The sequence below is a fragment of the Balearica regulorum genome, chromosome 3, assembly GCF_011004875.1.
Source record: "Balearica regulorum gibbericeps isolate bBalReg1 chromosome 3, bBalReg1.pri, whole genome shotgun sequence".
Taxonomy (NCBI): domain Eukaryota; kingdom Metazoa; phylum Chordata; class Aves; order Gruiformes; family Gruidae; genus Balearica; species Balearica regulorum.
This window is the reverse complement of record NC_046186.1, coordinates 26,924,900-26,951,875: the sequence shown is the minus strand read 5'-3', so window position 1 is coordinate 26,951,875 and position 26,976 is coordinate 26,924,900. Positions and strand designations below refer to the sequence as shown.

Sequence of the window (26,976 nt, the reverse complement as noted above, 5' to 3'; positions counted from 1 at the left end):
GTCTTAATGAAGAGCAAGTTTCCTCATACTCCCACCAAATAGTAGACTAGAAGAGCTCAAAGTCCTTCTGACATTTAAAATCTGTCTCCAGGTAGTCTGTGTGAAGCAGAGGCACTGGTGGCTCCCAGGTCCCAGTGTCTCTTGATCACTGTGAGTGAGAAGACCGGCACTGGCAGGAGGCCCTTTACCTGTGCTCTGAATAGAAGCAGAATAGCTGCCTCAGCATCAAGGTTGTTTTCAAAGAGCAAATTGGCTTCCAGGTGGAGATACATTTCCCTGCCTGTTAAATTCTGGGTACTCTGGCATTTCCACAGACAGCAGCTTTATGATACTGAGGGAGTCTGAAGAGAGTGCTGAGCACATACATCACTAAGAACACCAAAGCTGGGTAGAGCAGTATCACTTTGCAAACTAATAAATTGCTTTGGCATGGTTAGATTTGTTTCACTTGCGTATGGTGTTTTCTTCAAGACAAGATGCCATTTGATCATGTAAAGATCTAGGAGAGTAGTTTTGAGCTTTCTCAACACTGAGGAAACTTAATGTGACAGCTCCGATCCTAGAAAGATCTTGCAAGTAAATCAGGAGTAGCAACAACCATCGACAAAAGTAAGAGCTACAGCAGTGCAAGTCAGCTGGAGCTGAATGAAACAAAAAACCCCAGCGTTGACTGGGTATGTTTTTACAGTATCATTCACTTCAGAGCTAAATTCTACTCTTTTGAAATCTTGATGGAATCAATACACATACCAAGAGGATGGGAAGTAGCTGTGTAGATGGCTCAGTACGCTTTCCTCTCAAGTACTAGTTTAGCTCACTAAACCTAGAAAAGTTACTTGTCTCAGAGCACTTAACTCTTCTGAAATTGCTTGTGTTAAAATTTGCTATAAATTTCAAGTGATAAAGGTTTTTGTGTCTAAATTCAGTTTATTGTATGACACTAGAGACCACAGAAGAGCTTGTCGTGCAGCAGTGATACTGACACTTTCATAATTGCTCTTTCAGTACTAATGCAACATAAATTGTGACCCAAGTTTAGTTTAAGATACATCGTTTCAGTGGCAAGGCCATTTGGTGTATACCACTGCCATGAAACATTCTTGAAGAAAAAGCTATTATTCTTTTGCTGGCAACGTTAGACAGCAAGTTCTTAATTTTCTTATCTAAGCTAGGATGAGAAATAATTATTCTGCAACAGGATCAGAACTCTACTTACATTCCTTTGGAATTTTTTACCAGTATAACCATGAGATGACTGAGCCAATTCTGTGTGGAAGAGGAAATAATATTTCTAAACTGAACTGTGACCAGAGTATGCATTGTAAAGAGATTAATACTAATAATGTAATTCCATTTATTTCAGGCACTGCTGAATCAGCCATTAGTAATATAACAAAACAGGGGTGAGTTGTAAATAACAGAAGAGGGAACTTCCTGCTCTATGAGACACTGGGGTTTTCAGTAGTCCTGGATAGAACTTCCTATTAGTATAAAGGAGTGTTTGTACCAGGTGAGATTTGGGAGTGTTGCGATGGCTGCAATGTGTTCGACTGAGGAAGCCCTAATAAGCTATATTAGAAAGAAAGGTAACTTACAGAGCAGACATTTTTATTTCTCTAGAAAGACTCAGCATGCAACGATGGAAAGAATAGATACATAAAGCAGATTACGGTACAGTACAATTAGAGTAGAAGACTGTGGCTATCCCAAAGTAGCTAAAATCAGCTTCTCGATATCACATTCATTTTTTCCACGTAGAATCCTAAAATAACCATTTTCTCCCCAAGATTTTCCCCAGGAGTTTGCAGCAATCTAAAGAAAAACAAAGAGGGAAAAAAAATAAATGTAAATTTTAAAGTATTATTTAAAAGTGCAAGGTGTAAAATGCCAAATTAAACTTTCGTGATAGTTTCCTTTTTAAGAAACAGAGTTTTTCAGATTTGATGCACTGAGAATCAGAATACATCTTTTTCTGATTGCTAATCATTTGTTCCTTTTTGTTTTGATCAAAATTTCAGTTCCAAAACCAGGGTTAATAAAAGTAGAATACTGTTTCCACAAAGCAGTTTGATAAATCGAAGCAGAAATATTTACATATTTCAACTATTGGCTAGAGAAAGTGGTCATTGAAACAATAATGGTAAAAATTCCAATTACAACTAATCTGTTAAAAAGAGACCCAAGATACAAAAAAAGCTGACATTTAATAAATTAGGTTTCATTCAGGTATCTATTGACATATTGAGCAATTTAGTCTCTAATAAAGCCAGTAGAAGTTCTGCCCTAGATGTCAGTGAAACTACCTACCATAAGCCCTGCCATCAGCTATGTAAACTTCAAATTACCTTCTGCTGAACACAGGAATAATGAGATGAGCTGTTAATCATAATCAAAGTGATAAAATCTGACTTACTTTAAATGGCTGAAAGCCAATGTTTAATTTTTAATTTTTTTTTCTGATAGCTGGATAGCATTTGCCGATGCTGTTTAAATAGATAGCTTGTCTTTTCCAAATGTTTTAACAAATAATATTGATTACTTTTATCAAGTCTCATTTGCAGGCATCAAAAAGAACTGAGTCATCATGGGAAATGTGAATGACATTTGAGAATTTGAATAAGATTTAAGACAGAAAAGACAGTGTAGGAAAAAACACAGGTATAGGTGGGAGATTGGATGAAATAAGCTTTGAAATTGAGGGAGATGATGCTATAGTTCAAGGGTAAGTATGATAAAAGTTGCCAGAAAGGGAATAGAACTATGCAAGAGACTTAAAGGTGAAGGAAAAAAATAGATGCAGAGAGAGTGAACAAAAGGAAGGAAGTTGGTTTTAGATAATCTGTGTTGTAGAGATTTTTTTCTTCTGCCTCAAAACAGTGCTTAGGATTCACTTACCCAGAACTTCTGTTTTTGTCCATTTTTGTCAGCTAATGCTCCCCACCTGTTACAAGAGATGGTACTAGTGAGACCTTTGATGCACATGATCACATGTTGTAGCAACTAGAAAAGAAAAGCTTGTCTTAGTTGTCCTAATACCAGTATCAGAAGACATCTTCATGTTTAAATAACAAACTCTGCTGATGATAAAAATGAAGATAAGTATCCTGCTAGCCACCAGCCACATTGCCATTAGGGACTACAAAAACTTAATGCAAGCGTAGTTTTAGTTTGTCATTGCAAAAACCTGTTTCCATTGACAAAATCTCTCCTCTGGAGAGCTTACCAGCTGAACTGAACTGAACTGTGTAGGAGTATCGAAATTAATGTGAACACATTTCTTCAATTCAGCTGAAGACCCCTAGGAACACTTTCATTAAAGATCTCATCCAACACCTTTACAAAAATAGCTGGTGAGTTAGGACCGAAAATGTTCCCAGCTTTTCTCAGTTCAAATTAAACTGCTGACAACCTAATCTGTTTTACTGGGGAGGATGACTTGTAAACTTACTTGATGTTTCTTTGACATCTTTGAGGACATGCTAAATGTTGTGGCAATTTCCATGAAACCACACAAAAGATTGTCCCCACCTGCCAGGTGATAAGACTTTCATAATTGTGTAGTTGTAGATGAACTGCACAGTGCTCTGAGTTGTTAAGCCTCACTGGGCAGAAGAAGTTCTAAGGCCATCATCTGGATGTAGTTCAATGAGCAAAAGCTGCACTGCATACCTTAGGTAGCTAGGTATATATGGTATGTCTACTGATTGCTTAAAGAACTCTGTCTTGTTTTGCATTTATACAATGAATGCTTGTCTCGTTACTATTCACAGGTCATGACGCTCAGGTGCCTACAAGAGGACACAAATAAACAAAAAACCAAAGATGTGGATTTTACAGGTTTTACCACAGTATAAAGTTAATCCTAGAATGTACAGAGTGCCATTGACAGGGTGTTTATCAGTCTATATCCCACCAACACCATGAGTTTGAGCTGTATTTGCAGTGCTCCATTCACTTTGAAAAGCAAGCAGCAAAAATATGAGAAATTCCACACTGTGAATGGGGAAATTAGGAATTTTGTTTCATCTTTATAAAACAATTTGAACAGCCACAGTGAAATCAGCTCTCCTTGGTTAACAGTGAGCCTTAATGTATGTGGAATACCTGCACTTCCAACCAAAGGGAAAAAAAGCAAGAAAGTTGGTGACTAGCAGAGAGGTGAAGTCTGGATTACAGTTGAAAGAACAAATTATAGCTACTTTTCATTAAATGCAAGGAATAATAAAACCAATGTTGGTCATAATGACCATTGAATGTAATTGTAGTTTTTTAAAAAGGCCTCATTATGCTTTTTCTTTGAATTACCACGTAAAAGTTCAGGGATCATTAATAATCTTTGCCATTCCTTTGTCAAATATATTTCAGATACAGCCTGTCATGACCATAAATTCTAAAAAAAAAAAAAAAAGCTATCTGATTTCATATCTGATTCAGATTTACTTCTTTCCTTGTGACCATTTTACTATTTATTTATTTACCATTACATCAACTGCAGTGTGAAAGTCCAATATTTACATCAATCTTAAAGACAGAGTCAAAGGGCCTTGAATTTATATTCATGTATTCCTGCCTTCAGTACTACACATTATCTCCCCCACTTGTTTGAGCAGGATGATGACTAGTTCCTGCAGACTCACATTTCTGCAATTAAATATTTTTCTAACATTTGTTATTTTCTAAACAAAAAAGTCAACTTCTAGTTTCGTACAATGATAGGAATTTACTGATTCTCAGAAATGCTTCTAAATGGAAGAAAACCTAGAAACAGAAATGGAAAAGGGTCATTTTTTTATCCTTGACTGTAAAATATCCATGAATTTAATTTCCTAGGTTTTTTTTCCATCACAGTAAGACACAGAGGTACTTGACATATGCATTCTGTCTTACAGGTCAGAAAGAAGAGCTACTTAGTAATCCATGCCCATGGGCATTCATCCAAATACTCTAAATTAAATTAAAGTATATAAGAATGCATCCAGCAGGTCAAGAAAAGTGACTAATCCCCTTTATTCAGAACCTGCTATTCTGCGTCCAGAGCACAGTGCCCAGTTTTGGGCTTCCCCGCACAGGAAAGACCTTAACAGGTTAGAACAAGACCAGCAGGAGTCCACTGAGATGTTTGGGATCTGGAGCACATGGTGTACATGGAGAGGCCGAGGGAGCTGGCTTTGTTCAGCCCTCGGGAGAGGCAGCTCAGGGGAGATCTATTTGTTGTCTTCTGCTTTACAAAGGGGGGAAGGGTATAGAGAAGACAGAGCATGATACATGCACAGCCAGTGCTCAGAAGATGACAGTCACCATTTTCAGCAAATGAACTTGCAATTGGACATAAGGAAAAAAAAGTATTTTACAATAAAAGTGGTTAGGCACTACTGAAGTGAGAGGTTGTGGAATATCTGTCCTCAGAGATATCCAAAACTCAGCCTGAGAACCCCAATGAACCTTAACTATGAAGATGGCTCTGCTTCAAGCTAGGGGACTAAGTAGATGACCTTCAGAGATCCCTTCTAATCTGAAGTATTCAATGATCTGAGCAACTTGATCTAAGATGGCCTTGCCAATTTGGGGTGCAGAGAGTTGGACCAAACAACTTCCAGCCTCAGTTAGTCTACAGTTCTATGAATTATTAAATTTTTTATTCTATGTATAGATTTTGTGTAACAGTTAAGTAACTAAGTATACTAATAAATCATGATGGAGCAAGTGATTTTGCCAATTATTTTTTTTTACAGCTGCAGTGTAAAGAACAGATAACAAGGTTGATTTACTGTTTACTGATCAAAACCAATCTTGGGGTTAGTGCATGAATCAGGAGCAGAAATTAGCAGGAAAGGTGGAATGGAGTGTCATCTCCATAGATGCTGACCTTCACTGGCAGCAACTGTGGCAAGAGGTCCTACCCCTGTTTACCGAGGCTTTCCTAAAACTTGGCATGGCTTGTTCAGGCTTGTTCCAAAGACTGGCTGAGATTCACCAATTCTCATTTCTCCCAGGCTAAAGCACTTCTCTCAGTCTGAAAAAGCACTCAGCTGTAATGGAAACAGCTGTTGTTTTGTGAACCATGCTCTATATATATTGTTCAATGATGCAGTATTTGTAGGCACATGCCAGTTTGATTTGACATTTTGCCTCTGGGAATGAATGCCAGCTCCATCAAGAGCATTTCTGGGGATTTCTTGGCTTATTCATAGTAATATACCTTCTAAAGAGGAAGCAATTCTTTAAAAAAATCCTAAATGGAAAGTGTTTCTGCAGTAGTATCTTTAGGAAAGGAGGGCATATTTTCTAAAATAGATTTCTCAATTTTCTAAAATAGATTTCTCAGCATAAGTGTTGCATTGGATCTTTGCAATTTTTCTTCTTCCCTTTTTCTGCCTATAAAGTTATACTTCAGTATTTTTCATGAGTTCAGCCTTACTGATGGAGTAAATTCATTCTGCATTGTATCCCTTAGTTGCACCTGGCAAACGTTATGGCATCCAAGCACGGCTTCTGCTTTAAGCTTAATTTAAGTTTGGATTCCTCAGAGAAAATAAATCTCTAAATATCCTTTCTGTTGCCAAGCCAGGCATCTAAGGGTGAATTTTCAGACTTATAAAGAAATATGTAAGTGAATAATATTCAGTTCAGCTTGAATTTTAACTGCTCTTCTACTTGCTGCTGTAAGTACTACTCCTTGAAACATGAACAAAGACTGACTGAGAGGAAATTGTTAAAATGATCAGATAATATTTAGTAATCTGAAAATAAATTCAGAGGAAATGTTAACCTTCTAAAGCTCTTAGCCATCCACTAGGCTGAATGGAAACTGGATGGCATCTTATTTCAACAATTAAGAAAACAGTCTTGTTTTGACGGAATTCAGAAGCTGTATGTTTCTCTACGTAGACAGCACTCTGTACAAGGATCTTTTCCTGAATCTGGGTAATCATCAAGATTTGACTTCTTTATTTATTTCACATTTTAAAATAAACATTAGTTGCAAAAGTTTATTCATTAATAAATTAAAAAGGTGCCCTCATGGAAGACACTATGAGAGTAAAAAGTAACCTGGTATATTATTGATAGCAACTGTGGAAAATGATGGCATTCCATATCATTTTCCTGGAGAGTGGCAGCTCAGAGAAAGCGTTGATTGGTCCCACAAAATCTTCAAAACCAAAATTAAAAAAAAATAATGGAGTTATTAGAAGTATAATCCTGAAGGAGCTAAATAAGCCATCAAGATTTAAAAGTGAAACCCATATGACCCACTTCTGTCCCAGAAAAATGAAAGGTCTGTACAGATTATGAAAGGTGCCAGCAGCACAAACATATTATTAATCAATGTAATTTTTTGCTTTGGGTAGACTGTGGAAAAAAATAGAATACAAAATAGTTCCTTTACAATATTTTCAAAAACGTAGTTAATAAAGTGTACTACCGTTTTACTGGTGTCTTCTGAGATTTAAGCAGTACATTGGCATTATTATCCTTTAATGTAAACGTTAAGGTCAGAACTGGAATTAGAATTTGTCTTTTTCCTGACAGCAAAACTCTGGGATTTAATTCAAGATTAAGATATCTAAATGTATGTGTCTCACAGTAGTAAACAGAGTATATTGGGATCCATTCACTTGCCTAAATGTAGGTGTGTAGCGCTATTTGAGATGCCTTAGGGTGCCTGAGACATCCACATGCTTCTGGCAGACAGAGGACCCATGAGACATCCACATCCTTTTGGAGACACAACCAGAAGAGAAGCTCTTCCTACTTCTGGTACCACCAAATATTTGTGTGGGGGCAATTAATGGATCCACAAGCAGTTGCAGCTGAGTCGCCCTCTAGTCTCCACTGACTTTGTTGACTAGATCACCATCTCTTTGATGAGAATCTGGATACCTAGCACATCACACCTGCCTGAATCGCAGATTGAATCCTGACATAATTAATTTGCTACTGAAGTGTGAGATGAGCAAAGGAAAAGACTGGAACTTATCAGGAAATACACAGTGAATAAAGTGTTAGAATGGGAATTAGCAGACAATAGAAGGTATCAGCTTCCAGAACTACAAAACTGTAACAGTTTCAGAATAAATGATGCAGAGAATTAAGACATTACAGACGAAAGGACTGGATTCTATCCATCTTAAACCATCAGGGATAAAAATCAAAGAATTTAGAGAAGAGGGTAAAATTTTCATAATAAACAACATGGAAATTACAGTTTTGATATATATCAGTTTTTCACAATATAGCACAAAATCATGGATGCTACAGTTTGGTTGAACAAAATTAAACCAGGAATATATTGTGCTAAAAACATTGTTAAACTAATCTGGGATGCATTTTATGTTCCCTCGTGGCTTGGAGCAAGAGCTGGTTTAGGGACCAACAGATTGGAAGGGAAAATGACACTTTAGTTAGTATTTCCTGTAAAACAGCTGTGTCTTGGAGTTTTAAACATGGAAGAGAACCCCCTTGTGCTGGGCATTGTAAGTGAAAATGATTTAGTAGAAGAGCAAATCCTGTTGCCAGTATCTGTTTTCAGAAAGTAATCTTCAAAGAAAAGAAATGGGAATCTATTCAAGAATCTGAGGGGTATCAATATTTTGAGTACAAGTGAAAATCAATGGGAATTAATAAATGATTGTCACTACTTCATAAAAAAACTACGACACTTTCAGAGCTGTTAGGTGATATAATTTCTTTATGACAGTCAATATTGTATCTCCTCCTGCAGCTCTTTTTCTTTCTCTGACAGTTCTTGCTCCTGTTTCATATAGCCAATGTAGTCATTGCCATTTTTTCCTAAAATAGACCTGTCCAAACTACGTATTCCTAACTATTGATATCCTGACCTTGTTGAAGGTAATCAGAGATCTCCAGTGTCTTCAAGGAAGCCAAGACCTTGGAAGCTAGTAGATGTGATAGTGAGCAGGAAATTGGACATAGAGTCTGCTTTAGGTATGTTCTTCTTTAGGTATGTTAACAACATTAGAAAGAAAACATAAGAAGCTGGGATTAAAAGTAGGCAAGATCATGCATGTTTTGAATGAAGAATTATACAGTGTGTGACTGGAGTACTACATTAAATCTGGTAAGTCACTGCTAGGAGCAAAAAGAGCAACAGTAACAGGTATTTGTGTGACAAATTGAGAAAAGAATAAGTCAAAATGTAGAGACACTAACAACCTAGATGTGTGTAGGGCTCAAATGCCAAGCAGAAAGAGAAAATTAAATGTCATATATTAGTCTATAGATAGAATAGGGGGAAAGAAGTCCAGGAAAGAAAACATCAAGAAAAAAAATCCCAACAATGAAGTAACTTAACTCCCAGTGGAAATAGTTCCCAAGTGTAAATGACAGAGACTTAAAAGTGAGTTGACACATTCTCGAACACCACCCATTGGAGAACAATATTACATTTTCTGGAAGATGACCAAAATAATCTAATAGGATTTTTTTGTATCTTGCTTTTGTGATTATTCCAGCTTGATATTTACTCCAAATGAATGACATTTCAAAAGCAAACAGATGCTGGACCTCATTACTCACAGAGACAAGGAATCTATTAGGGTTATTTTTACAAAGCTTTAGACCACTAATGTTCCCACCTTTGGTATTTTTAGGAAAAGCTTTCAACCTTACCCCGTCCAAAATTTCTATTTTTATTAGGTCAAAAAAGAAGATATTTTAAGGAATCATTATGGAGAAGGTCTATCAATTACTGAAAATTACTTAAAAAAAGGGAGTTTTATCCTGTCAGACAAAAATATTCTGTAAGAAATACACCACTTAGCTTTTCCAAAAGAAACCATCATGATCTTCAATCAAAAATAACCTTGAATAAAAGGAAGTAATTTCACCAAACTGCATTCAATCCCCTTCAAGAGAAAAAGCGAGCAAGGTATTTCCATTTACTCATGGGAAACCAGCTCCAACTGACTCTGTAGAGAGAATTCTGGTGCTTTTTCAGATAAAAGGATGTGTGCTTCCATAGAAGGATTTTCATAATTTTGTGTCCAGTTTTATATAGAAGAGGCACCTTAGCTGTTCTTTTAATAACTTTCCCTTGATATGAACTCTGTAGGAGAAGACCCTGCATGCACAAGACTGCCTGACAGTTAAAAAACTAGAATATGGAGACTGTTTCAGTATTCTTCACATAAAATGTAAATTGGGTTTGTTTGAACAATTCCTAGTTTCTTTTTCAAGAAATTGTATCACGACAGGTGATACAGAAATAGACTTCACAAGAGAAGTATAAAGAAAATTTTCAGAAAAAAACCATAGAGTTGATACTTCAATATCATTGAATAAAACAGTAAAAAAGCTAGAAATACAAACTAACACAAGAAAAAGAGTTATCAGCAGTGACTTCAAAACTGAGCTATTTTGTAGGAGAACAGAGACTAGATTCTAGTGTGCTTACATTCAGCTTTGTAGGTAAAATGCTGCTAGTAGCAAATTCAGCAAAGACATCTGAAGAGTGTGCTAAATAATATTATACAAACTGACTCCTTAAGACTGAAGAATGTCAACTAAAAAGAAATAAGGCCTTAAGACCAAAGAGGAATGACAAGTCTCAGATGTCAAGCTATTAATTGTGCAGATCTGTTGATGTTAGTAGAAGTCAGTGCTTTGCGTTAACCAAGGAGTAAAACAGTTTACTAAACACCAGTGCTCTAGGAATGAGCGTTCTGCATCATCTTTCTAACTTCTGCCATTCAGCAATTTATAACAGACTCCTCACATACTGACAATCCTCACCTACCAATCAAAACTACACAAATAGCAAAATACAGTTTTAAATCACTCCTGCAATTTTTTTTTCAACCACTTCAACTCATGGTTGCAATTTCCAAGTCGTACAGTTTGTAGGTTGAATGTTGGATTCGCTGACATCACTGGCAAAAGTCCAGTGATTTACAGTAATAAAGCTAAGATTTATCTCTGGTTTGTTTGTTTATTTGTTTGCAATGGTTCCTCCCTGTCTTTGTAGAGTGGGGGTGCATTGAAGATAGGGTTGTGTCACATCCTATCTTCACAGACTGAAGCAACAAATTTTTCTAAAAAACAGCATACATAGAGGATGTCTAAAGGAAACTTATTTAGTGTGGTTTTAAGGTTATGGTCTTTATTTATATTCTGCTTTGTCAGTTTTTTCCTAATTTTCTTGTTTTTTCAAATCTTTTCATTTCTATTAACTTCTGCATTCACAAGGATCTTCAGGTCAAATAAGACAACTAGAACACCTTACATAACCTTCAATACAAACACAGCATAAACTTAGAATAGAATATTTCAGTTGGAAGGTACCTACATGATCATCTAGTCCAACTACCTGACCAATTTAGGGCTGACGAAAAGTTAAAGCGTGTTGTTAAGGGCATGGTCCAAATGCTTCTTAAACACTGACAGGTTTGGGGCATCGACCAGCTCTCTAGGGAGCCTGTTCCAATGTCTGAGCACCCTCTCAGTAAAGAAATGGTTCCTCATGTCCGGACTAAACCTCCCCTGGGGCAGCTTTGAACCATTCCCACGCATCCTATCACTGGATCCCAGGGAGAAGAGCTCAGCACCTCCCTCTCCACTTCTGCTCCTCAGGAAGCTGTAGAGGTCAATGAGGTCGCCCCTCAGCCTCCTTCTCTCCAAACTAGACAAACCCAAAGTCCTCAGCCACTCCTCATAGGACATGCCTTCCAGCCCTTTCACCAGCTTTGTTGCCCTCCTCTGGATGCATTCAGGGACCTTCACATCCTTCTGAAATTGTGAGGCCCAGAACTGCACACAGTGCTCAAGGTGAGGCCACACCTATGCTGAATACAGCAGGATAATCACCTCTCTCAACCAGCTGATTGTGCTGTGTTTGATGCACCTCAGGATGCAGTTTGTTCTTTTGGCTGCCAGGGCACATAAACCATGGGATTTCCACAGTTACATATTTAATGAGCTATTTCTGACCCTTTCCATCTTTGACAAAAAGTGCTGGTGATCTAACAAGACTTGGTGAAGTCCAAATTCATCCAATTCAACTTTAGGAAACTGAGACATTTGGATTAGGAAGAGACCCACTCTCTACTATCAAGAGAGAGAAGTACCTCCTGAAGATAATTCATCCCATCTAAGTGCTGACGATAATCAGTGCTAACAAACTGGACACATTTGTCTCTCTAACACGTTTTCTATGTAGGTGTTGCAAATTTGCTGTCACCACACTGGCCAAACAATGAAATCTCTTGGGCAAAAAAGTCTTCCCATAGACTATATATACACAGCAACAGGATACAAAGATTACTCCGTCCCTCTCATCTTCGCCTGGTTTATTTTAATACCACAGTTCTGCTTTTGAAAAAGGCTCACAGTACCTCCTTCTCCTGACAAAAAGAGAGTGGGACAGAAACACATGTGGTCTAAAACTTTTCATCTCACTTTCTTCCCTGGACTTGGTCATGTATCTGTGATAATGCTACCAGACAAAAAACTTATAACTATTACAGGTTATGTCCTATTCTTAGTGCTGTAACACAAAATCCTAGTACCTTTTAAAGAGTAGGATTTTCATCTGCTCAATTAGACAAAAGTTTAGTTCTTAATCTTTTATTCATAAGAAGAAGATTGGGGTCACTGACTAGTGCTCTCCATGAGATAAAACTTAGAAAATGGTTGCTGGAACTTAAAACTATGGTTTTGCCTGGACTTTTCAGCATGAGAGATGAGTCAAATTATCAGTGAGTCAATAGTTAAATCATTCCCACAAATCTACTGTAATGAATTATATGAGAGAGAGTCTCATGAATTTAACTGCATGAATCATCAAACACTGTGTATCTTTTCCTCATGATCTTCTAATGTATTTCTCTTTGATGCAGAATATTTTGGGGTGTTGACGTTTAATTTTTAACTACAATATCTAATGTTGATTTTCTGACAATAATAAAGTTTTTTCCTGAAAGAAAAAGGGATCTCAACCCAAGACCACTTCAGTCAGGAAGAAAATAATTTGGGTCATGACTTTTGGTCATTTAAGTTGCTGGTTTTTTGTTGTTATCCTGAGTCTAAGCTTGAGTGAGGACTAATGAAGAGGAAAATGAAGAGAAAACCAGTGTCTTCAAAGCCAAAACCTGAGATGTCGCTAACACTAGTCACTGGTATCTTTTTTAAGCCTTTGGACTTTGCACAGGTGAGTCATTTAATTGTGTATTAAATCTTAGAGTGCTGTTGCTCTGTCTGGCTGTCCTCTCAACACTACAACACAAGTTTTTGCCTCACGTGTCAATTTTATCTCCATTAGTATGGCTTTTTGTGTTAAGAAACATTCAACCAATGTTTTTTCAGGGCACAGGTGTTTCAATGCCATTCAGTGCCATCTGCTGCACTATTGAATTTAAAGCTTCCAGTGAATCATGGATAAAAATAGAGGGGAAATGTGTTTCCAGTTACTGTACATCTCTCAAAGTCCTCTTATGAAAGTTGTCATTCTGAGCACCTTCCAAACAACTGAAACCCTATCTTTTTCATGAAATAGTATCTAAGGTTTTTGATAAAATTATTCTTGTCCCCTCCAAGCCTTAGGGTGACAGTCCATGGATTTGATTATAGCCAAAGACTTCAGCTTTTGGGGCCTTTCTGAATTTTTCAGTGTCAGGGGATCAGCAGATACAGCTTTTTGAGTTGTCCTGGTTTTGGCTGGGACAGAGTTAGTTTTCATCCTAGTAGCTGGTATAGTGCTGTGTTCTGGATTTAGAATGAGAATAATGTTGATAACACAGTGATATTTTGGTTGTTGCTGGGCAGTGTTTACACCAAGTCAAGGACTGTTCAGATTCTCATACTGCCCTGCCAGTGCGGAGGCTGGTGCTGCAGAAGAAGCTGGGAGGGGACACAGCCAGGACAGCTGACCCAAATTGGCCAAAAGAATATTCCATACCATATGACATCATGTTCAGCATATAAACTGGGAGGAGCTGGCTGGGGTGCCAGCGTTGGTGTATAAGGGAAGAGCAACTGATGTCATCTACCTGGACTTGTGCAAAGCATTTGACACTGTCCCACACAACATCCTTGTCTCTAAATTGGAGAGGCATGGATTTGATGGATGGACCACACGGTGGATAAGGAATTGGCTGGATGGTCGCACTCAAAGAGTTGCGGTCAATGGCTCAATGTCCAAGTGGACACCAGTGATGAGTGACATTCCTCAGGGACTGGCATTAGGACAGGCGCTGTTTGACATCTTTGTGGGTGACACAGACAGTATGATTGAGTGCACCCTCGGCAAGTTTGCTGACACCACCAAGCTGTGTGATGCAGTTAGCACACAAGGGAAGGAATGCCCAGAAAGCCAACTGTATCCTGGGCTGTGTCAAAAGAAGCGTCACCAGCAGGTCGAGGGAGGCAATTCTCGCCCTCTACTGCACTCTTGTGAGACCCCATCTGGAGTATTGTGTTCAGTTCTGGGGCCCCCAACATAAGAAGGACATGGACCTGTTGGAGTAAGTCCAGAGAAGGGCCACGAGGATGATCAGAGGGCTGGAGCACTTCTCCTGTGAAGATAGGCTGAGAGAGTTGGGGTAATTCAGGATGAAGGATAGATTTAGATTAGATATTAGGAAGAAATTCTTCACTGTGAGGGTGGTGAGGCAATGGAACAGGTTGCCCAGAGAAGCTGTGGATGCCCCATCCCTGGAAGTGCTCAAGGCCAGGTTGGATGGGGCTTTGGGCAACCTGGTCTAGTGGAGTGTGTCCGTGCCTATGGCAGGGGGATTGGAACTAGATGATCTTTAAGGTCCCTTCCAACCCAAACCATTCTATGGTTCTATGATTCTATGATTCTATGATTCTATGATCTGAGAGATAGATCTGCTACCAAATTCATCTTTGATGTGAATTCAGTCTATTTTTATTATTAAGAGATCTTGAGATAAAGATGGCAGTTTCCCATGTCATTTTTCAGTCATTAGTCTTCTCTAAAATAACAGAGTGCAGCTGAAAAAGTGAAAATTACCAAATCTGACTAATTTGTCTGTCTTAGTCCTGCTTACAATTTGCAGTTTCATTGTGCCTCCTTGGCTTGTTTTCATTTTTGTGTCATTAAGAGTTGTAACTGTATGTGTATATACACATAGATCCACACATGTGTCTGTATATGTATACACAAACATATATATGCAAGACATTCTGAAGATACTTACTATAAATATTATGTACCAGTCAGATGGTCATTTTGTTTTTAAGCTATTTTATGATGCCATTACAAGTGAGATTCCTCTAGTCTAACCTAGACATTTTAATGTTAGCTATGTAAAAGTCTGATGTTACCCCACAGGTTCTTTTACAGTCATCAAAGAGAAATGATCCAACAAAGCAATTCAACTCACCTTAAGACAGATACCTAGGACAGAGCAGATGAATAACCATGGAAGATAAGGGAACAGAGACAGAGGAATCCAATTTTCACACATCTAAACTTAGTTGTCCTGAATTCCAATCTCTGTTACTCCCTTTTTCTGCTTACCTCCCTGTCTCTGGAATACAGACATAGAAACTGCTTGAGAGATCCTACTCTCTCTAAATGTCAGTGGGGTCAGCCAACAGATTGCTGAAAGCCTTATTTCACTGTCCATAGAGACTGTGATCAAACCCGAGTGGTCTGCTACCTGCAATGCCTTCCACCTGGCTGTGCCACATTTTCCTTTCCTGCTTCCATGCTGTTCTGTCTTTTCCTGTTCTCTCCTTGCACCTGAGGTCACACAGTACCTCACTGGAGATAAACTTATAGTCCCATCAGAGCTGATTTTATAAATAAGAAGTCTTCAAATGATAGAAAACAACTAGCAATTTCAAGTTGCAGAACAAGAGAAGCCAGTCAAGGCATTTACAATCCCTATGATCCAATGATCCATTAGGCAGTTTATATGTTCATTTCTGGTTTTGTACAAATAGCTCTTGCAAGCTTCACCAAAATTTATTTCCATTTTATTATTCCATCACCTTATATGTCATAAAATCCATGGGCAGTTTAAGGGATTATCAAAAATGTTTCTGAGAGGTTACAAATATCAATTCAATATGGTCATTCATTATTACAGATGCCTTTTACAATTATTGGATCTCTTTTACAGAAGGGGTTGTAAATATAAAATCAGACTACAATAAACATAAACCCACACAAAACTGCATTTCTTACACTATGTGTCAGCATGTGTCTCTGCTCCTTTTTCTCTCTCCAGGAACCACCTCAGCTAAGCAGAATGCAAATAATCATCTTTTTTTTATTATTTGAAGTCCAACTTTAATGAGATTCTCATGTGTTTTTTATTTAGGTCAAGGACTTTGCATTCTCCTTTGCTCAAAAAACCCCTCCCAAGCTCTATACGAGTGGCAAAGAACTTATACTCGGACCACACATTTTACATTCAAATTAATCCAAACTGATGAATGATATGAAAAAGTGATAGCTTAATCCTCTAGACATTAAAATCTGTACAAAAGAGTGGTTTAGATTTCATGGTGTAGAATCACATTTTATGACTGGATTTATTATTGCTAGAAACTCAAGTACACCTAGCCTTGGACTCAAACAGCCTCCAACTTGTCAAACTTGAATTCAGTTTTTACAGTTAAACACCTCAGCAAATATTTTTATATGGCATAATCTCAGAGGTCAGAACACTTATGCATTAGACAATGAAAGAATGGGTAATTCTTTATATTGTTGGATCCATTGGATACTTCAGCAATGTTCAATGAAAGTTAGTAAGTAAATGCATATTCAACTCCGAACCAGTCTGAGGTTTCTTAAATATCATCACATTCAGTTTTCTTCTTTTTCCTTCACTTTTCATGTCCTTCTTCGGTATATCAGACCACCTGGCTTTCCTCCTACTCAATGTTTTGCACTGACCATTCAATACAATCCTCTGCAGGGAGCTGCCGGTCTCGGTCAAGGTGCTCAGGTTTGTGCTCCCAAGTGGATCCTTTCCTAAGGGCTGCTGTCCTTTCCTCGCACAGCCTGTCGGCTGCCATTTGTCACCACATCAGCATCCACTTCTGCACATTAATGTACCTCCTCCTTTTTCCCTCCTCAGCCATCACTTTGTCCCCCTATGCCATTCTGGCTTGATCACTCCCCTCAGTAGGTTATTCAATGTATATTTGGGGCACCACGTCTGAGGTAATAGCTGTCATCACCCTACACTTGCCCCAAGGACACTTCATAGTCCTCCCAACACCTGCACTGACAGCCTCACAGCAGCTCATCCCTGAACTGAGGTATTCAAATTGCGTTGCAAATTTTATTGTCTAATTTTATTGGTTTCTCACGGCCTTTCAGATATACCTTATATACATACACATAAACCAATACATACCGGCTGTCCTTCATAAACATATTTTCCTAATTCAGTCCTTCATTTTTCCACGTTAAATTCCAGTTTCTCTCTTTCATTGCTTCACAACATTCTGTTGTGACGTAGTGTAGTCTGAGTCAATGTTTTTTGCAACACTATAGGGTCAAGGATGATCTTGCATAAGTCTGCTCTTTCTCTTTGCTGCTGTGCCACTATCAGGCACACTCTTGTAATTCATAGCCAGCAGTTTCCACAGCCATAGGCATTTCCATGTCCTTTATAAGGATATCTTCACTAAGATCACAAACACAAAATGCACTTTATTTTGCAACTTTATTTTCTGAACTACATGTCGAAGATCCTCTCAGTAATCTTCCTAGCACAGACCTGAATCATTATTTATTTGATATTCTAGATCACCTATAAAATATTTGTTTGAGACTCTCCAGTCATTTCCCTGTGTAACTACTCAGTGATTTAATAAATTCATCCAGGCATATTGCCTCCATGTCAAAAAAATAAAGTCCCATGGTGTGTTCTGTAATTCAAGTGTATGCATTGTTAGATACTTGCCATATTAATACAGTGGCACTGGTCCACAATTGAGGGGAAATCCACAAGTGTATTATAAACATTTTTCTGCAGCAGTTTCAGTCCTGGATGTGCATCCCAAATAAAATCAGCAGCATTCCAGCAGCTGCTGATTTCTGTTTGGGATGTAGAGAGCCCAGACTGCTGTGCCGGTAAGCTGTGCTTGTTACTTAGGAGGCCACTGGCAATTTTTATCTTTCCTTTTACATTCTGCTTGGTGGCACGTTTGGATGAAATCATGTCCTTGATGTGTACATGGAATATTTGTGAATACTCACCAAAACATTTTATTCTATAAACCAGTATATTTGAAGTCTTAGAGCAAATGTTAGTGCGGATTAAAAGACCACGGGTCTTTACTGCTTTCCAATGCTCTCAGACACATGAAAATGAACCAACAACAATGTCATGTTGGGAGCTAACAGAGCTCCACCTCTGACAGTGAAACCTTTGGGTTCCAAGCTGGGCATTAACATTTTGCCACATTGATGACTGGCAGAAGAAAAGAGTAAAAGTATATGTTTTACTCACCCAAGGAGTTTGACTGAATGAGTTTTCCATTTAGATCCTTCTTTCTGGGAGTGTCTATAGATTCCCTCTTTGTAAAGGAAAAAATCTTCATACACTTTCATTATAGCTAAAAAAAACAATAGGAAAAATCAGCAGTCAGCAAATATTGCTTCTGTTTTGCTTTGCTCCTTGCATTTTACCAGTGAGATTTTTGTTGTGTGTTGGACTGCATAAGTGTACTTTGTAATTACAGTAAATTCACTAATTGCTCAGAAGTTCCCTGCCGTGAGTGAACCCAGGGCAATATTCCAGCAGAGATCTCTCAAAGGTCTCTTGTCAAGTTAATTCAGTTTCCCTGTCATGGAAACTCCTTGTCACGGACTTCTTCCAGTACAGTAAGAAGAAATATTGCCTCATGTAGGCTTCCATAAGTTTTCTCAACGCCAGTGAAATCTAATTCAATAAAGCAAATCTCCTCGAGGTTCTTGTATAAAATCCTCAGTTCTGACAAGCATCAGCATATTGAAGAAAAGGGTTTAACAGACAATATATGTATCCTGTGAAATAGGGTGGTGATATGTATGCTTTTTTCTTTAACTCAGATTGAGTTCATTAAGTACACAGCAATCTCCTTATGAAAAACTAGATTTTCTGTATATATGTTCATCCTGACTTTCAGCTGAAAGTGGGAGAGAAAAAAAGCTTTGTGTCCATAAATTGTATGGCCAAAGAGCTGATGAACTGTGCAAGAAAATTAAGATTACAATTTGCATTTTATATCTATTAATTGTTCCCTAGGAATATCATTTAATTGTTGTTTAAGAAAAATGTTTTGGGTTTCTTTTCCACATTTTTTCTGCCATCTTAAGTACCATTTGCTTTGCTATATTGTGGTCTACCAGATCCAGGGAAATGAAACTATTTTCCAAGTCTACATTACCAGTGAATCAGAAACATTAAATACAAGTTTAACTCCAACTTACTTTTAGCTTATGATTTTAACAGTCTTACACTGCCACACAGCTTGGAATATGAGAATTAGTGAAATCCAGTTTCCCAAAGTCTTGCACTTTGTGAGTCCCATAAAGTACAAGTTTCATGGACCATTTTTATGTGGTTGGAACATTTATAACATATGTGCCTGGTATAAATCTGCAGTATCCAGTAAGATGAGTTCATGCTGCAGTTTTTTCCGTCTGGCACACTTTCAAATATCTTTTTCCTACCTGAATATTTTCATAAACATGAAGAAAATTAACTATATTTACAACCTCTTGGCTTCTATCATACTTGGCTGAAAACAGAAAACATTCACAAATTTTAGGGGATGAAAAAGAACAGTTCAAAACATGGTCAAATGGTTCCATTTGCCCAGGAATCTTGGCTAAAAATATAATCTGCTAACAAGGTTGCTCACATAAAAAATATATGCAGATAGCAACACATGGGGAATAAGCAGCCATGATGCTACCTGGGTGGCAAGTCTGGGGGAGAGCTATATCACTTAAATCAGAAAAAAATTTAAATGTTTTTAATGAATAATGTTACAGCTTCTGCCGAGCTGCCTGCAGAACCAGAGCTCACACATATTGACAGCAACAGACCAAGTGGAAAATAGCACAAACTTTATTCTTGGTTTATAGTTGCAAGCTCAGGACTCTGTTAGAGCTCTCTGCAAAGGTTTCCCTGTTCCCTCTGCTCCCAGGCTCACCAGTGTATGGAGCTAGGAGCTTAACTCCTGTGGATGTCCCTGTACCGCTATGTAAAATACCAGCTGTCGAGGTTTCTGAGCTGCAGAGGAGCCTGTGGAGGGAGAACTTTAAAGTGGCACAAGGGAACAGGGAAGGAGAAGAAGACTCCCACTGGCCTTAGTCCAGGTGAGGGTGTCAGCAGAGAAGTGAAGGGGATGAGTCATTCAAAAAATTACTGTAGAAGCTTCCCTGGATCTTGTTTTGATGCCTTGGCCAAAGGGAGGCAAAGAATAAGGGATGAGTGCAAGAACTGCAAAATTCACTTCTCCCACAGGAGGTTTGAGGTTACAGGATCTTATGTATCATCAAGCTGAGACAGGAGAAGGTAGTCTCATTTCTAAATCACATTGCTCTTAGAAATCAAGGTCTGTATGTTCAATTTCAGAAAACAATTTATTCTTTATCAGCAACTCTACATCAAACACACGTTCTTGGCTCTCTGAAGAAACACCATACCTAAATTATTTCCACTGAAATGAAATAGAAAATTTTGAAGTGTGTTTACAGAATATCTTTAGTCTACATAAGAGAATTTTATTCATGATTGCATATTATATCTACATGGTGTGTGTGTGTTTGTATATATTTTTGTATATACGTAAAAATATATATTTACACACACAGAGCAATCAGGAGCTAAATAATGGTACAGTATCTGGAGTTAAGTGTGCTGGGTACATGAAGTGTAGAGTGGACAGAGAGATAATCAAGTCCTGAGATACTTTTTATTTATTCAGTGACTTTCTCCTGATACGGACCATGACTTGGACAGGATGAGATGGTCACACTCCATCAGCCAACTGTGTTCCCTCCCACATAGAAGAGACTTTGCATTTTCCAAAATGAATTGATCAATTATTAATGAATCGGAACAGGTAGCAATTTTCATAAGGTTGCCTCTAGCTCATGCATGAGCCTCCTCAGTCATGCTGAGTTGTCAGATCTATGCATATAAATGCCACAGATTATAAGATTCATTCCACTATGGATTGATTCCTCAGCATAAAATCCTTAAATAATAATTTGAATCTCTCAGACATACAAACATAGAAAAAATCTAAAAGTAGTTTCTACAAAAGGAATTAAGTGCAGCACTGCACATTGATGTAGCCTAGTGCTTTCTCCAGATCTTTTTCTTGTGTCAGCAAACTAAACACTCCTTTTGTTCCAAGATCACGATAGCTGAAATTATAAGTTTTATAGGGTCAAAACTTTGATGTATTGCCAACAATGTGTTAGTTTTTCTTTGGTTGAGACTGACTAATGTGACAGAAAGGATTATTTTCCTCATCAGCACTATAACTATCAGACTATTTCCAAAGTCCATTATGAAAAAGATGAATGAGCAATATTAGATTGTCCATTTGAATGTTTTTAAAGCATTAATGAAACTTCACTATGTTTATTTGAAAATTAATTTTTTTAAAAACTAGTGTTTCATCATTTGCATCTGAAAATGTTAATTGCTCAGTTCCTGTACCATATAAAACAATTACATAGGTCAGAGAAATTGTCATTCAAACTTGAAAGCTGTATAATGGAAAGTTTTCAATTACATCCCTACTCCTATTGTTTCACAATTGTTAAAAAATATATATTTTTCTTATCTTTGAATATGCACAAAACCCCAAGTACATTCATCATCAGACAGGATGACTTTCTGCATCATGATGTCTAAAAGATCTTGAATGTTTTCCAGCTATTAAATATTACTTACTACAGTAGATAAGATTAGCCTTAAGCACTCTGTAAGTTCCTGAGGAATGACAAGTGAATGAATAATGGAAAAATCTCTTTCAGTAGCTGAAGATCATTTGCAGGATGTTTTTGGGAAAAAAGAAGAAAAGGTATGATGTGGTTTTAAAATTAGAATTATACTCTGATTGCATTTGTAGTATGGGTAGTGACAAATTATTGGGTCATAACTGTGTCTCATTTAAAAATCTCATTATAGTAAAAAGAAAAAATGGAAAATGAGTTCACTCAGTGATATACACTCTCGGTTATACACTCTTCTTCAGATTTTGATTTTCCACATATAACATTACCTTAACCTGAAACAGACACTTTCTCTGAAAAAGCATTGACATTTCAAAAAATCATTTGAATTATTGAGTTAAATTTGTTAAAACCTAACAAATGGTTGAATATAGATTATTTTCTGTGGAAGATTTAGAACTAACAGATTAATCCAGCAAACTGTGTATACATCAACTATGAATGTAATATTAGAGAGCAGTCTGAAATTTTATCTTGATGATTCTAATTTTTTCATTTTCTTAAAACCAGCAGAAAATACTATATTAACTTCTAGATCAAATGCAGCATGGGAAACAATATTTTCCTTGAGCAAACAAACTTGAGCAGAACAGAGAAGACTGATAGTACTGATCTTGTTAAGTCTGAGCTTCAGATTAATTGCAAGTGCCCACATAAAGAGCTTTAAGTCATTTGAACTCCATGACGCGCAGAAATTAATTAAATCTAATAATCAAGACCATTTCAGTAATAAATTGGAGGTTATGATAATTCATTATATAATTGAGGACAGTAGAAACGCCGAAGTCCCCTGAAGTAAAATGCTTTGGTTTTGCATTGGCCCTCCATCTAAGAGGGGTGGACATCCTGCACTACGACCTTTCCCCACCGCCCCAAACCCCACATCCCTCAGCCTCTCCATTTGCACTGGCCTGGGATGTGAGCAGGAACCTGCATTTTCAGGTGCTGCCAGCAGCATCCATGACTGCAGCCGGAGACTGTGCAGGCTAAACAACTCTTTTGCAGTCCCTTATTCCCTGCTGAAGTCTCTTTATTTCTTCAAGAGCTCTGGGATCTTTACTTAAGGTTCAGCAGAAAAATTCAAAACTGATAGCCCTCCACAACCACCAAGAGCCTTTGGGCTATGAAGGGGGAAATTCTGGGAGTATTCCAGCACTGAGTGATTTGCTGGAGGGCCCATAGACTGCAGCGTTGCCTTCAGAGGCGAGCAGGCTCGGCGGGCTGGCCTCGGCCAGTGTGGGAATCCATCCCAGCCCTAGAGAGCAGAGCTTTGCTAACATCTAACTCCTCCTGCACAGCCCCAAATTGCTATTTCATCAATGAGCACAGAACCGTCGTAGGAAAAAAAAGCACATTTCCAGCACACAGATTTTGTGCAAATTTCCAACAAATCTAGCTCAAGGTCATTTTACTCATTATGGACTCTGATGCAGCATAGCTGCCTTTAGGCACGCTACTTGCCCACCAAACATCCCTGGATGGCCTACAGTGCATATGTCTGTTTTATTCACTGTGGAATGCAATTTGTGTTTTCTAATATTTTGATACAAGGACATTGCACACTTTAATTATTTCAATAATAAGAATATCATATTCCAAACTTACCATACCTTGCACTGGTCCTCTGTCCATGATTTCTTTCATTATATCGGTTTCCTGAGAGGAGGTGGGAGCAGCAGCACAGAGGGCAAGGGAAGATAGACAATACATTCTGTTAAATAAAATTAAAGCTCATACTAATTTATCATTATGTGCACATATATATATGTATACATATATATACACACACACAACATATATATATGTACACATATATATACACACACACAACATATACATATGTTATAAATGTATCATTGTACCTGTATTTTTGCTAGAGAATATTTGGTTTACCAACAGAACAAAGCCATCAGAAACATGTTTAAGAAGCACAGTTACGACCACATACTTTCTTTTCTATCTCTAATTTCTGTAGGACCACAAAGCAGCACCTTTAAAGAGATGATGTAAAACTGAGAAACTATAAATAAATTAAATTCTTCTGAAAACAAAAGGGAAATTCATAGCTCTGGTCTTCAAGTAAAGTGAACATATTTCCCTATGCCAGATAATTTTCAAGCCCCAAAGGAGAAAAATGGGTGAGACAATGGGTGAACAGCATGAACTTACGTTTGAGGAGACTCTGTAGTGAGAAGCACACCTGTATAACCGATTGGATTCTTCTAAAGCATTGGGACATGGCCCATTTGTATAGTTTTTTCCATATTCACTTGACACATAACAGTGATTTTCATCTGATGGCCCCAGGTGATCATTCCAAAATGATGGATAACAAGCATAGGATACAACCCTGTTCAGATTTGAAAAAAAAAAAAAAAAAAAAAAAAAAGCAAGCTGATAAGAAGCTTCCTTAAATATTTTTGCAGTTTTATTTCAAGTTTTTAACTATTTTACAACTGTCATATTTCAAGTAAATTCACAGAGTCCCTCGTTCTTCCAAAGTGTGGATGTCTCATGTCTTCAGCTGGAAGGCGTTTGCTTCAACTCATATGCATGATGTTGGTGATTAAGTTTCAGATGCAGTAGTCCTCTGGACTGCTGGAAAATGTGTTTCAGCACTTGTCACCCAGTACATTCATCTCATTAATGATGCACAAAAGTTCACACTGAATAAGATCAATAAATTACCAATATTTTAAACAGGATCTATTTAGCAACAGTAGTTGTGAAATGGGCATATTTTCAGCAGAAAATTTTTAAGGGAAATGAACCATTTTCTACTTTTATTTACATTTTCTACAGGAACGCTGGTGAAAAGCTACAGGCCTTTTTATTTCTTTTAGCAAAAAAGTCTCTGATCTATTTTTCTGATAAAATAAAGAGAACATTTTCTCACATTTTTGTGAATATTTGCCGAAATAAAAAAATTTTTATATTCATCTTTTAAAGATTTGGATAAAAATAATTGGTCTCTTGTTGGCATATGAGTAAATATGGTCACTCTTCCCAAAAGAGGTATAAACCTCAGTGATTAATACCAATAGCTTAATTGATATTAACAACAAAGTTCTGGGGGGAATATACCTCTGTAAAAGAGAACTGAACCCCTACTACTTGAAATACCTAGGAGATAAGTACAAGTGAGTACACAGCTTTGGAAGATGTTAAGCACTGAGCTTTTGGTAAGTTAATGAACAATCCAAATGTAAAGCAGTACTAGGAAAAGCATTTGGACAGAGGCTGGTGACTGGGTTCATCCATCTTGATTCACAAGGGGAAAAAAATGAATCCTCTGGAGTGATGCTGGCAGGAGAGACTTTGCCCAAGCCGAAGCACTGATGAAGTGCATGACAGAAAAGGTGAAATTGGGTAAGGATCAGAGAGGTGGGACTTACTGCAATTTTATAATTTTGCTATTTTGCGGTAATATTCAGGCTTTTATGCTTACAAAGTTGACATGATTATGGGTAATTGCTTTATCTGCTGTCTTCATTTTCCCATCACATTGCTCTTGACGGGGTTAAACTCAGAGACAGAGTATCTGTCTGAGGCTGAACTCAGAGTGCCAGCTTCCCAGCAACAGGATGCTGAGGCAGTTCCTCGTTACTGACAGCAATGAGCATCCCAAGGAAACTAAAATGGCAGATTGTGCCATGACATCACAGGGTATGTGTCTGGTGTCTACAGCTCCTAAAAAAATTCTGACTATTTCTTAGGAAAACATCTACCTCAAAACATTTTCTGAATGCTAAGAGAATTTTTGCTCACACATAGACCAATTAATTTTTTCCTACCACTCATTATAATTTGCATGAAAGCATTCAATGTCAAGGTTTTATACTTTATCTACAGGAAATATGATTAATTTTTAACACTTTTAAATTAAATTCTATGTTCTACACAGATTATAATTTCAAAATATTAAGTCCAGTAGTCACTGTGCAGTTTTTATTCTAAGAAAGATTTCAAAACCATAAAAATCCGTGTATGACAAGAATCGGGGGGGAAATGTGCAACAACATGTGAATTGTATTTATTGTTTTCAGTAAAACAAAGACAAATCTTTGAATAACAAATAAAATTTCATCTCTGACAATTTTCTAGTTGCAGGCTTCAAAGACTTGAAGGCATTTAACACTGATGTTGTCAGTGGAGTGATTGTAGAAGAGCTGCGATAAGTCACCTGAGACGTAAACACATGCTAATTTTGGATTTGAAAATCTCCAAAGTGCTAAATCAAAGGAGCTTTGAAGCACAGGTTAAGAGCCCTCATTTCATCCAATGGAGAAGGGTGATGAAAATAAGTAGTTTCAAGGAAAGGTAAGGAAGGAGTTTAATTCTTTACCTTGGCAATACATCAAATGATCTGCTGCTTCATACAGTAAGTTTGTTTCTTTCAAGTAGCTTATCCTGAACTGTTCAGCTTTGACTGTTTAACTAACCGAACACCCTTTTTGCTTCAATAAAGTGAAGAAAACAAAGCATATATTTAAAATGCATTTACAATGTGAAATACTCAAATAAAGGAACTCTGAATGTTCCACTTATTATTTCATCCTTTTAAGGAGATAATGGGACCTTCTAGTTTTCTGCATCATACTGCGAGATGTTTCCAAAACACTATACATATTTCTGTGATAATGCCATGGAGGCCTATCATAGAGGTTCTTTTAAAGAGCATAATTAAATAGTTCACTGAAGCAGAATATTTTAAAATAAGCAGTCCTATAAAAAGGATATGTATTTAAGTAGTTTGCCAATTACACTGAACTTTCTGAATCGGAAGAACTGAAAACCGTATTTCTATGTAATATGGAGGATAATTATGTTTGCATGTGTATATTTAGTTGTCAGGATTTTTACAAGATGAGCACGTATATGCTTCAGCCACTTTGGATAAGACATGGCATTTTCCTGTTAGCCTTTGGTGGTAGAAAAATTGACCCTGAGGAGAATGTCATTTTGTTTAACAAATTCTTTCTACCCAAAGTAGACCAACACACCCAGGAGCT

The 26,976-nt window shown here is 37.5% G+C and overlaps 1 protein-coding gene across 8 annotated transcripts in view; it reads right to left on the bottom strand.

The window, feature by feature from the left end:
• Positions 1–1,591: 1,591 nt before the first annotated feature.
• TINAG (tubulointerstitial nephritis antigen) overlaps positions 1,592–26,976 on the bottom strand; it is a 51,208-nt gene continuing 25,823 nt past the window's right edge. The window contains exons 7-12 of one of the 8 annotated variants that reach the window (XR_012834410.1): positions 24,134–24,314; positions 23,570–23,675; positions 18,456–18,561; positions 3,756–3,788; positions 2,896–2,943; positions 1,737–1,812 (exon numbers count right to left, since the gene is read on the bottom strand). Coding sequence is in view for 2 of the 8 variants with exons in the window: in XM_075747356.1 (XP_075603471.1) it covers positions 1,702–1,812; positions 2,896–2,941; positions 18,456–18,561; positions 23,570–23,675; positions 24,134–24,314 (550 nt within the window). In the remaining 6 variants the exon portion in view is untranslated. Of the gene's footprint in view, positions 1,813–2,895; positions 2,944–3,755; positions 3,789–18,455; positions 18,562–23,569; positions 23,676–24,133; positions 24,315–26,976 lie in introns of those variants that run through there. The other 7 variants (XR_012834411.1, XR_012834412.1, XR_012834414.1 and 4 more) reach the window with 7 other exon arrangements.